The sequence below is a fragment of the Pristiophorus japonicus genome, chromosome 12 (genome assembly GCF_044704955.1).
Source record: "Pristiophorus japonicus isolate sPriJap1 chromosome 12, sPriJap1.hap1, whole genome shotgun sequence".
NCBI lineage: Eukaryota > Metazoa > Chordata > Chondrichthyes > Pristiophoridae > Pristiophorus > Pristiophorus japonicus.
In genome coordinates, this window is record NC_091988.1 from 35889719 (window position 1) to 35903263 (window position 13545).

At 43.8% G+C, this 13545-nt stretch overlaps 1 protein-coding gene across 5 annotated transcripts in view; it reads left to right on the top strand.

The window, feature by feature from the left end:
• The window catches only part of chdh (choline dehydrogenase), a 69907-nt gene that overhangs the window by 44934 nt on the left and 11428 nt on the right, over positions 1-13545 (top strand). For all 5 annotated transcript variants that reach the window (XM_070894700.1, XM_070894698.1, XM_070894701.1 and 2 more), the window contains one exon: positions 1896-2038. In XM_070894700.1, coding sequence (XP_070750801.1) covers positions 1896-2038 — 143 coding nt within the window. The remainder of the gene's footprint in view (positions 1-1895; positions 2039-13545) is intronic.

Sequence of the window (13545 nt, forward strand, 5' to 3'; positions counted from 1 at the left end):
TAAATTGACCTTCGAGGGAGTGCATCGTACGTTTACCAGAATGATACCTGGAGTTCAAGGGTTAAGTTACGAGGAGAAATTACACAAATTAAGGTTGTATTCCCTAGAATTTAGTTAAGGGGTTAAGAAGTGATCTCATCGAAGTTTTCAAAATATTAAGGGGAACAGATAGGGTAGATAGGAATAAACTATTTCCGCTGATTGGGGAGTCTAGGAATAGAGAGCATAGTCTAAAAATTAGAGCCAGACCTTTTAGGAGTGAAATTAGGAAACACTTCTATACATAAAGAGTGGTAGAAGTTTGGAACTCTCTTCTGCAATGGCAATTGATGCTAGATCAATTGTTAATTTTAAATCTGAAATTGATAGCTTTTTGTTAACTAAAGGTTGCCAAAGGTTAGGTCGCAGATCAGCCATGATCTCATTGAATGGTGGAACAGGCTCAAGGGGTTCAATGATTTACTCCTGTTCCTATGTTCCTATTCCAGAGGTGGTTGTTTGGGCCGCTATTGTTTCTAATTTACAATTAGCGGCTTGAATTCATAAACTCAGTTCAAACTAGTCAAATTTGAAGACCATACCAAACTTGGAAGGACAATTAATTCTGAGGAGTGTGCTGAGGAAGTACAAAATGAGTTGAACAAAATGGGTGGAACAATGACATTTGAAATTTAATGCAGATGAATCTTAAAGTACTGTACAACAACAACTTGCAATTCAATGGTACATGTAATGTAGTAAGATGTTCCAAGGTGCTTACTATAGTAAGAAGTAACTGAGAGGTGATCTTATAGAAGTATATAAGATAGTAAACGGTATAGAAAATGTAGATTCAGAAAATTACTTCAAACTAAACTGAGAGTAGGAGAAGAGGATACAGCATTAGAAAATTGTTCCCACCGCTAAACCAGGGCAAATTGGACGCAGGGAGGAACGATCCCTGCACCAGAACAGGTAGGTCTTAGTCCCAATCAATATTGGACCGCATGCCTCATTTTAATGTCTGGCGAGTTTTAGACGCCCACCGCGGTGTCTCCAGGCAGCTCGCTGACGAAGCGGAGATGAATTTCATGCCGTTGTGATATATACAATGGCCTTCAGGTAGATCCTGGCAGGAAGGAGACAAGGTCGATAGGGGGCCGAGCTATGGAGGCTCTTCCTCGCCCCACGTTTGGTAAGTTTTAAAAAGTTGAAATTTATCTGGTAGCCTCCAACAGTCCCTTTAAGGACGTAAAGGGACAGGCACAAGGCCCCTTATTACTATATTCAAGGGGCACTAGGCTGAATCCAGGACAACTCTAGGGCATACAAACCAATATGATGTTGGTGTTTCCAGCGTGGTTCGGGTGTGGGAGGTTGGTCCTAATTGGAGGTAAATGGACACAACGAGATCCAATTTCAGGTGCAAGGCAAATAGCCGATGAATATCACACAGTTCTCCTTAACAAAAGGAATAATCAAATATGGACTGGGTGTCCACGTAGGATGGGGGAGATGAAAATCTTTGAATCATTTAAGAAACTATTGGATGCTATGACTGGAGGACTGGAGGATCTTTCTGGAAGACCATGAACTAAGATAGGACAAATGTCCTTGATGCATAAGACATAAATTATCTTATTTCGGCATATAAGAAAATACTATGTAATCAAATAGGAAAGCAAGAGTCTTCAATGATGTCCTTGCTTTATAATAGATCCAATGCAGAAGGAATGCATGAAAAGAACAATTTACTGTAATGAAACCACATAAACATATTAACCACACCAAACTGTGAAACCATTCATGATGTAAAATTATGAACAGATACGATTTTCTAACCATACCTATTATTTTGATACAACCAGTTTTAGTTGCTAACTAATTTTTAATTCAGAATATTTCCATTTCTTCAGGCGAGGCAGCTACTGCTCACTTGGAAACTGGTGGCTTTGTCAGAAGTCATTCTGGTGTAACTCATCCTGATATTCAGTTCCACTTTTTGCCATCACAGGTGATTGATCATGGAAGAGTCACACCTAACATGGAGGCTTATCAGGTGAGGTCTTTGTCTGTAGGTGTGTAGGATTTTTCTTAACTACCTAAAGATTGTAAGTTGAAGTAAGCACATGTAAAACATACTGTGAAAGTTTAACAAAAAAAGTAGTTTATTTTTCAATACATTTGATGTTGATAATAGGTATAATATTTTACAACTACAAAATAGTTACCTTCTGTGAATCATATGAAATTTAGCAGTGACAATATTACAATGACTTCTCACATTCACTTTGTACAACTTGTAAACTGTTTGAAATGGTCATTAGCAGAATTGTATTCAGTCTTTAGCAGATTCAGTAAGAGTGGTAAAAAAATATAAGGCTATAATTTAATTTGAGTTCAAATGACCACCATAAACTACTTGAAATTTTCTGTCATAGCAAATTATAACATCTGATTTAGTATAACATAGAGACTTATGTATTTCTCTTCCATCCATAATTTTATCTAACATCTCACTAAAGTAGTTCAACTTTGCTAAAGTCTTTCTTAAGTCAAAATAAGAGTTTTAGTGCATGCTAACTTTAGAGAAGATATACCTATACAAATCGAATGTTGTTCCTGTAGATTTAAAAATAGTATTAAGACTTATTTCTTTAAATATAGCACTGGGAGCAAAAAAAGAAAAGTCCATGTGACATTCTTAGACTAATGACCAAGATTATCCTATTAGTTTGGTGCCAAGGAGAGAGATTTTTATTGTTGAATTATTGCTTTTGTTCCATGAGGGAAATCATGTTTGAATATTTGTTCCTTAACATCATGCACAGTTAAATGGTCTTTCTCAGTCATTGCGGTCAAGTTTCCACAGGAGTTGCTCCTATTTTTTTTGAGCAACTAGTTATTTTTGGAGTATCTTAAAAATCACTTCTCCACATTTAGTTTGCTCCAGTTTCAGTGAGTTAGTTCAGTTTCTTTTTAGTTCAGTTTTTTTTCCAAAAGGGGGCGTTACCAACCACTTACGCCTGTTTTGGCCATTTAAGCAAGTTTAGACAGCCAACAGTTACTCCAAAATAACTTAGGCCAGCGTATGTGTCTACTTTTGTACGCTCAGGAAAACCTTGCGGACACTTTAGAAATCAGGCGCAAGTAGCCAGAGATAAGGGGGGAAAGGGAAGTTAGAGGATTTTCCAAAGCACTAAACACCTTCACAACAACATTAAAGAAGCATAAGTACATTTAAAGCACTAAACAAAGCAGTACATTTAAAGCACAAAAACTGAACAAAGCACAAAAATAAGCATTCAATAACAAATAAAAAAATACAAGGAAAGCACCAAGATTTACAAAGCACTAAACAAAGCACAAAAAGCAATTAATTAACAAATAAAAAAATAGAAGGAACCCTGCACCTAAAGCACCAAGACCAAAGTAATAAGCAATCAATCAATCAATAATAAATAAAAAATAGAAGTCCTACCTTTTATGTGAAGGGAAGACAGCGGGTTGCCGATGAGGGGGAGGAGGAGGAGGGGGGGAAGAGAGAGGAGAGGGGGAGGAAGGGGGTGGAGAGAGGAGTGGGGGGAGAGAGGGGGGGGGCAACATTAAACATACGAGCCTGCCCAGGTCCCATCCTACTCACGTCTTGCCCCCAATCTCTCTGCTTTCCTGCTAACCCCGTCCTCTCGAACATCTCCGAGACAGTTCCAAGGAACACTTGATGGCCTCAGTTATCTTCCTTCTCGATGGTCACTTTTGCCAGCTCCTTCTCCCTTTCTTGTTTAGCTTTCTGTTCCCGGGATCTCCTGTCTCCGATGACGGACCTTGCCGTCTGTTCCCTCGCAGGTCGCGGCGGGGAGCCCATTCGGCCAGGGCTAGGAGCGGCGTGCTTTGGGCCCCTCCCACATAGCCTGCAGCACATACACACACAATCTGGGGGCGAGGAGCTACTGCACATGCGCGCACACGCTAGCGCGCATGTACAGATGTCCCGGCACTGTTTTCAGCGCCGGGATCTGCCTTCGCCCCCGTTGGTTCTGCTGCGCTCTGCCGAGTCCGAAAGAGGCCTGATGAGAGTGGAAAATACCACGGTAACGATTAGGCGCGCTTTTTGTTCTAGAAAGTCAGCGGACCTCATAGAGGTGCGCCCTTCTAAGGGTTGGTGGAAACTTGGCTGTTATGTGTGCAGACTTTCTTGGACTGTGCCTTTATTTCTTCTTACAATGTTAGCAGCCAATATCTCTTGTTTCCCACAATAGTAATTTGTAATTGCTGTTTATTAGATTTATGTTATACCTTAAAAACTATTTTGAGTTTCTTTCTACAGTCTTTACCATGTAGACAGCGGTTCTGTTTGAGATTTATCCCATTTTTGATTGTGAAATAGTGTAAAAACTTTAAAACTGTAAAGTAACAAACATTTTAGATGTTGGCCAATTAAGTCCTACACTGATTGGTCTAGCTAACTGTCTTGGCCTAGCTAACTATCTTGGCCATCAGCAGATGGCATGAACTAGTTTTAACATCTGTATCAAATACCTTGGATTCTTCACAATGACTGTCCTTTGAGGCACTTATTTACAGTGTTTTCCACTGCCATATGACCTGTCCAGCATATTTGTGCAAGAATACAGTGTGACTGATTTAGTTGCATCTTACCTCAAAAACTCTATGGTGTGTTGAATTTCAGTACTAATGTGATGACCTATATCATCATTATAGGCAGTCCCTCGAAATCGAGGAAGACTTGCTTCCACTCTAAAAGTGAGTACAGTCCAATGCGGGAATTACAATCTCTGCCACAGTGGTTGAAGGAAAGGGTGGGTGGGGAGCTTGGTTTGCCGCACGCTCCTTCTGTCTGCGCTTGATTTCCACATGCTCTCGGCGACGAGACTCGAGATGCTCAGCGTCCTCTTGGATGCTTTTCCTCCACTTTGGGTGGTCTTGGGCCAGGGATTCCCAGGTGCCGGTGGGGATGTTGCACTTTATCAAGGAGGCTTTGAAACGTTCCCTCTGCCCACCTGTGGTTCGCTTGCTTTGTCGGAGCACCGAATAGAGCGCTTGCTTTGGGAGTCTCGTGTTGGGCATGCGGACGATGTGGCCCACTCAATGGAGCTGGTCGAGCGTGGTCAGTGCTTCACTGCTGGAGATGTTGGCCTGAGCGAGAACACTGATGTTTGTGCGCCTATCCTCCCAGTGAATTTGCAGGATCTTGCGGAGGCAATGCTAGTGGTACTTCTCCAGCGCTTTGAGATGTCTGCTGTATATAGTCTACAGATACATTTATACCTGTAATTCTGCACATGTTCACTTCTTGATCTCATCAAGCTGATGAGGTTAATTGCCAGGCAGAGGCAAGGAGCTTCTCCACAGAGAGAGCAAAAAATGGGAGAGTTTTTAGCCTTGGCTACTCTTGCACACATTTCCAGCAACTCTTATAAGTTGAATTGGCAACAACTTCTGATTAGGCCACCTGCTTGATCTATTAATCTGGCAATGTTATAGAAGGACTGTAAGGAAGAAAATTGTAAACTAGAATATAGTGATGTACAGTTATAGCAGAACCTTGCATACAGTTCATTAAATGCAGTTTCAGATTGACATTCTTTTACATGTAACCTATTTTATCTTAAGAACCAAGACAGAAGTGTGGAGAGATGGTGCCAGCATATTTTGTTGGGAGGAACCCTAACCTTTTAAATGTATGGCCTATGTAACACAGTAGCTTCAAACATTAGCGTGAAGGACACTCGCATAGCAAACCTATGTTTGAAAATACTCTTGGCTGACTTTCATATTTAGACTTTCTCAATGGTGCAATTGACAATCTTGGCTGAGTTAGTTAGGAGGGTGTTAAATTGTCTGGAAGGGATAATTCCTGTGCTGCTCAAGTTATTTCTGTCTAAGGGGAATATGACATAAGTACAGAGGGGTAATCTGATGTTAGAAAATAGGAAAGTATTAAAAAATAAATATCAAGCATATCTTATTTTCCATGACTTCTTTTACATATGGCATAATTTGACTTTTTTCAGTCAAAACCCACAGGCTCATACTATGTGATAGGCACTAACAATTTTAATTATCAGTACTTTGATACTTATATTATCTCTACTGCTAGAGGAAGTATGCAAAGTGGCTAACTTGGAACTCATTTCAATTTCATCAAATGCTTAACTAGCACTTCAGAAATGAGTCATAATGATTAACTGATATCAGATTTTATCTGAAATTATTAATTTCTCAGTGAAAACATTTTCACATTTAAAAACATGCACCTTTCATCTCTGAATATTTTTTTTAATAGATATTTTGCAAATTGTAAAATGAAGTACAATGAGAGAATCTACAGGGATAATTCTGTTGGAAGTATTCTACAGAGCTCAAATGCCACACATTTAACTTGTGAAGAAGTTGAGCAGTTGGACTTTAGCGGCTTGCAACCACTGCCAAATATTGTTGTCGATGTTCTGCTTCCAAACTAACCGAGTGCCATCCTTTTTTCTTTCATTTGCCTTTGGTTGAAAAGCATTAAAGTGAAAATTTCTTTTTTGAAAGGCTGCACACAAAACAGGCTGACAAAACAACAGACGCATTCCAAATATGAGAAGTAGTTGCACTCTACAGGAAATCCTCCAGATAGTCATCAGCTGAATGAAATAGAGGCTAGGCATTTTTCAACAGGGAAAAAGCATACAGCTAGTGTAAGGACTAGGAGAACAGCACCCACGCAGATGGCCAACGTACTGAGGGAGTGCCATGGCAGGATGGGTTGCACATGTGTTGGAGCAGTTCACCTCTTTTAGTGCCAATTATCTCAAACAGCCATGTTAGTGGCCTCCCAGTCAGCCCTATTGTTGGCAACCTCAGGACCCAAACATGACGGGTGGTAATTCACTCCCTTAACTTCTTCGCTTCCAACAGAACAAATCATTATCATCATCATAGGCAGTCCCTCGAACGAGGATAACTTGCTTCCACATGAGTTCACAGATGTTTCAATGAAGGACCCGATATTCCAGTCCTGAACTCCAATTGAGGAGGTGGAAGATGCCTGTGCGTGGATTTTTTTAACGTGTGGTGACCGTCGCACATCAGCCACCACACGGGCTTGACAGAGCTAGGCCTTTATCCAGTGGCAAGGGTTAACCAGGACGACTGGAGACCTGCTCTATTGCACGGACCTAGTGCGTGCACAAATCGCAGTGTGTGCAGGCCTGTGCTGCCCCGGGCCCTCGGCTCTTCTGGGCCCCGTACCCTCATTCGCCGCACCTCCACCACATTTTCTCGCCGCTCCTCTGCCACAAACATTTGCTGCACCTCTGCCACGATCCCTCACTGCTCCTCTGCCACAAAAACACTCGCTGCACCTCCGCCACGATCTCCCGCCACACCTCCGCACCAAACATTCACCGAACCTCTGCCACGATCACCCACCAAATCTCAGCCATGATTCCTCATCGCTCCTCCGCTCCGATCACCCGTCGCAAGTCCGCCACGACCTTCCCACTCCTTTGCCCAGCCGATGTTCCTGCCCACACTCCAAATGGCGACCTAGGTCCTGATGATGTCACCCAGTCGCCAGGCGACAGGGTGACGTCAACAGACCAAAAATCAGTGTTAATGAGGTATATGTTTATCTTTGTCTACTGCAGACAAATTGCAGAAAGATGCAAGAACTTTGCAGTAGTGATAATGGAAGACTTCAATTTATCCAAATAAAGACTGGGAAAATAACAGTGTAAAAGGCAAGGAGGGGAGGAATTCCTGAAATGTATACGAGAGAACTTTCTTGATCAGCATGTTGCCAGCCCAATGGACAAGGAAGCAGTGCTGGATCATTGATCACTGGATCAAAGATTGGCAGGTAAAACAGTAAATTATTTGGGGTTGTACAGCAGCAGCTTGAGGAGCCAGACAGGCTTTTCAGGTATCTACAGCATGAATCGTACACTTGGCTTCTTGGGTGGGTAGGCACGGGGTCAGCTGAGTCCTCTGCTGCTAGCCATACAACTCCATTTTATCTTCCATCTCTATCTAAAGAGAACTCCTAAAGGAATGTCCATACTACCCATATGTTTTATTGCCTTCGTGGGCTTCTTAAGTTCATACCACGGAGCCTTGTAGACTACACGTAAAATGGGAATTTCCATTTGGATGGAATCCCACCAGAACTTTGGCATTGCAGGATTTCTGTCCTTCCCAGAGGCCAGACCCACTTTAATAATTTTGCTGGGCTCTTAGCAGTATTTCTGATTATGTCAGGAAGCCCACATCTGGGGCTGGGATGCAAGATCCAACAGTGAGCAGGCCAGATGTTTCAGAGCAATCTGCATACAATTATCTTAAAATTTGCCAGGCAGAATATAATCAGTTGTCCTACAATCGACTACATTTCACCCTTCATAGCAATGCTGTATGCTAGACACACACCAGTGTTCATTGCATCAAGCAATGCTATGGCGTCAGTGAGAGAAAAAATGTTGTATGTTGTTTTCCTGTCATTAGCATGTCATATCTAGGCAGAAGGAATTAACACTTGTCACTTACAGTGGAACGACTCCTTGTCTGAATTTCCACTCCCACCCAGACCAGATTCAACCGTAATTGGGTGGGCAAGAGTGGAAAATCAGCTCTTTTCAAATTTAAATGTTTCAGGCTGTTGTTACCAAGACACTTTGATGTTGGGCTTTTAGATTACTTCACCAACGAGACTAAGAGCCAGCGATTCCAAAACAACAGCCCACAAAATTTAAACTGGACAAACCAATGAATAAGATATACAAGTTGAAATAAGTCCTCTGGGTTTTATGGGCCAGGTTAGCAGAGCTTGCAGCTGCTTTTGGCCCGTGGCTTGTACTTTGGACACTTCTGCATTAGAGTATCAAGCAATCTGTTAATTGAACGTGTGGAATTGATCCTGATGGCTGGTATTGGGTTCCTGTGCAGCAGGCTTCCTTCTGCTACATTTATATCACTTTGGTATACTGGCAAATTGGCTGCCACACTTCCTACGTTACAACAGTGACTAAACTTAAAGTACTTAATTGGTTGTAAAGCGCTTTGGGATGTCCTGAGGTCATGAAAGGCACTTTTTAAGTGTAAGTCTTTTTCTTTCCTTTGTGGTGTGCAGAAGATACGAAATGAAAAGGACACGAAAGGCAGGGGCCAGGAAATTGTAGTCGGAGGCTTGCCGCTCATGTATGTCTCGAATCAAAAGAAAACAACATCTTCAGACTGTTCCGGTCCTGAGTCTGCAGGCGTACGCCTCTGTCAAGGCGCACAGATCCCAGGGACGCATGCGGTTCGCAAGCGTCTCTGGGATCAAAAGCGGCAATAATCATGGGCGATTTTAACCTTCATATTGATTTGAAAAACAAATTGGCCAGGGTAGCCTTGAGGAAGAGTTCATCGAGTGTATCCGGGATAGTTTCCTTGAACAGTATGTTGCGGAACCAACCAGGGGGCAGGTTATCTTAGATCTGGTACTGTGTAATGAGACAGGATTAATAAACAATCTCCTAGTAAAGGATCCTCTAGGAATGAGTGACCATAACATGGTTGAATTTCAAATTCAGTTGGAGGGTGAGAAAGTTGGATCTCAAACCAATTTCCTAAGCTTAAATAAAGGAGACTACAAAGGTATGAAGGCAGTGTTGGCTAAAGTGGACTGGGAAAATAGATTAAAGTGTGGGACGGTTGATGAGCAGTGGGAGACATTTAAGGAGATATTTCATAACACTCAACAAAAATATATCCCAATGAGAAGGAAAAACTGTAACAGAAGGGATAACCATCCATGGCTAACTAAGGAAATTAGGGTATCAAATTGAAAACAAGTGGCCAAGACTAGTGAGAGGCCAGAGGATTGGGAAACTTTTAAAAGCCAGCAAAGAATGACTAAAAAAATAATAGAGAGAGGGAAGATAGATTATGAAAGTAAACTAGCACGAAATATAAAAACAGATAGTAAGAGTTTCTACAGGTATATAAAAAGAAAAAGAGTGGCTAAAGTAAATAGGATGAGACTGGGGAATTAATAATGGGGAACAGGGAAATGGCAGAGACTTTGAACAAATATATTGTATCGGTCTTCACGGTGGAGGATACTAAAAGCATCCTAATAGTGGATAATCAAGGGGCTATAGGGAGGGAGGAACTTAATACAATCACTGTCACTAAAGAAGTAGTACTCAGTTAAATAATGGGACTAAAGGCGGACATGTCCCCTGGACCTGGTGGCTTGCATCCTAGGGTCCTAAAAGATGCAATAGTGCATGCATTGGTTGAAATCTATCACAATTCTCTGGATTCTAGGGATGTCTAGCGGTTTGGAAAACCGCAAATGTAATGCCCCTATTTTAAAAAGGAGGCAGACAGAAAGCAGGAAACTATAAACCGGTTAGCCTAACATCTATCATTGGGAAAATGCTGGGGTCCATTATTCAATCATCATAGGCAGTCCCTCGAAATCGAGGAAGACTTGCTTCCACTCTAAAAGTGAGTTCTCAGGTGACTGTACAGTCTAATATGGGAATTACAGTCTCTGTCGCAGGTGGGACAGGCAGTCAGTGGAGGAAAGGGTGGGTGGGGAATCCGGTTTGCCACACGCTCCTTCCGCTGTCTGCGCTTGTTTTCTAGATGCTCTCGGCGACGAGACTCGAGGTGCTCAGCGCCCTCCAGGATGCACATCCTCCACTTAGGGCGGTCTTTGGCCAGGGACTCCCAGGTGTCGGTGAGGATGTTGCACTTTATCAAGAAGGCTTTGAGGGTGTCCTTGAAACGTTGCCTCTGCCCACTTGGGGCTCGCTTGCTCTGTAGGAGTTCCGAGTAGAGTGCTTGCTTTGGGAGTCTCGTGTCGGGCATGCGAACAATGTGGCCCCCCAACGGAGCTGGTTGAGTGTGGTCAGTGCTTCGATGCTGGGGATGTTGTCCTGATTGAGAGCACTGACGTTGGTGCATCTGCTCCCTTAGGGCATTTGCAGAATCTTGTGGTGACATAGTTGGTATTTCTCCAGCGATTTGAGGTGTCTACTGTATATGGTCCACGTCTCTGAGCCAAAAGTCCATTATTAAGGAAGGAGTAGTAGGACATTTGGAAAAGCATGATTCAATCAAGCAGAGTCAGCATGGTTTTATGAAAGGGAAGTCGTGTTTGAAAAATTTGCTGGAGTTCGAGCAGGGTGGATAAGGGGGAACCAGTGGATGTGGTATATTTGGATTTCCAGAAGGCATTCGATAAGGTGTCACATAAACGATTACTGCACTCGATAAAAGTTCACGAAGTTGGGGGTAATATATTAGCATGGATGGAGGATTGCCTAAAAACAGAAAACAGAGAGTTGGCAAATAGTAACTAGTAGGGTGCCGCAGGGATCGGTGCTGGGGCCTCAACTATTTACAATCTATATTAATGACTTGGATGAAGGGACCAAGGGCTAGAACCTCCACTTTTGTGGTAAATGGGCGATATTTCCGGCATGGGCGTTAAAAAAGGGTTTTCCGATCGCCGACTCCTTGCCCATTCTCAAAGCACCTAGTTTCCACTTTTGAAAATGGGCATTACCGCGAGCGATATAAAATGGGTGGTAGCGTTAACTTTTTTTGACCTTCTGCCGTAAAGTGTGACCATCCTTAGCAACGGCATGGCAACGCTCGATTCCCATGATTCTGGAGGTCAAGGGTCATCATGACACGCGCAGAAGAGGAGACAGAGAGAGAGAAAGGGAGCTCAGAGAGACTGAAGGCATGTCTGGGTGTGGTGTGGCTGCTTTTGGAGGAAGGAGGGAGACTTTAGAGCTTGACAGCAAGTAGGCAAACAAAAAGTAGCTGTTACCAGCCACATACTTGACCGAATTTGGCCTATAATGGAGAGAGAGGAGGAGGCACCATAGCACGCTGTGGAAACTGACGCTGGAGGGAACAGTGAAGTGGGAGAGGAGCACATTGGAGGGCGCAAAAGAGCCAGGAAGTTCTCGGACGAGGCAACTGCCTCCCTGCTGCAGGAGGTCGAGTCACGCTGGGGTGATTTGACACAGGGAGGGCGTGGGAAGCCCACCCCAAAGACCTACCAGAGGATATGGACCGAGATAGCAGAGGTGGTCTCGTCGGTGACCAACGAGGTGCCTGAGGGCAACCAATGCTGCAAACGATGGAACGACCTTGTGGGATCCGCAAGAGTAAGTATTACATTGATTTACATGTACTTATGTATTTATATAATTTGATTTGTAACAGTCATGAGTGACTATCATCAGATGTGAGGTCTTTCACATTTACTGGGAATGTTTTACTCAAAGCCTGCAGTCACAGTGTACATCTTTAGGTAAACAATGATAGCTATCATAATCATGATTACATCTGTCGGTTATATATTCTGTCAGTGTCTGTGACAGTACCTAGCAATGAAATCATGCAATGATCTCATGCCATGTCGTCTTGTCACCTTTTACAGAAGAAGCTATTGATGATGAGGTCCATGCAGAGGCGAACGGGTGGGGGGGGCCACCAGTCCCCAGCGACATCACTGACATGTGCTCGCAGTCGTGGGGAAGCACCCCCGGACAGTCACGGACGCATCTGCAGACCCTGAAGTGATGCTATGTGAGTAAAGCTTACACCATTGCGTCATGTAAAGTCAATAGATGCCACACCCAGTCATATCCGAACAATCATATATGATAGATGGTTTCTAAAATTGTCATAGAAATAATGATGGCCTAATGAAAATCATTGCAATGCACAATACGTTGATGGTCATGAAATGTGATGTCTGTGATGATTTTGAGAGTGGTGGTGCTTTTGTCGTGCATATGCTGTCTGTAGCGCTAGACTCATTGTCACCCTAGCACCCCTTTCTCCTCTAATAACCTCATTTGTGTTTTGCAGCTCAGGCAGCAGCGCGTCCCAAGGCAAGACCAGAAGGTGGGGGCGTGGGGCAGGAGTCGGCGGATGATCCTACTACATCTGGTGCTGAGGAGCTCTGATTCTCGCCCATCAATCTGCTGGGTCTGTTCTCCAGGATGAGAGCGCGGACTTCGAGGAATCTGCATCGCCACGCTCCAGAAGCCATTCCACCCCAAGGCCATCTAGTGGTCCTCCGGTCATTCCTGCCTCCACTCTGGAGGTACTGGCCCCAAGCACCTCGCCACAGGGCACCCCATTTGTCCCCAGGACGGCACCGGTCCTGTGGACGCAGCAGGTCTGTTCCATGAGCGCCACGTGGCAGCGGAGAGATGGTACAGTTGTCCAGGAGGACTGTAGACATTAGTGACCAGCTCATCGAAGCATTGGGGGACATATCCCGACACCTGGCCACCATTTCCGGCACCATGACCGAGTATATTCCGCAGATGGCGGAGTCCCTGGATGCGATAACCAGGAACACTGCTGGCACAGGCCTCCCAGTGGTCCCCGAGCGCGGCAATCCACCCCGAGGTTACGCACCACCACTACGAATGACAGATGAGAGAGCAAGGACCAAGATCCTGCGTAAGTATCAGAGAATGTTGCCCCCTCGGCACCACCCGCTCCCGTACCCGTGCAACGACCGCATCTGCCTTCGTC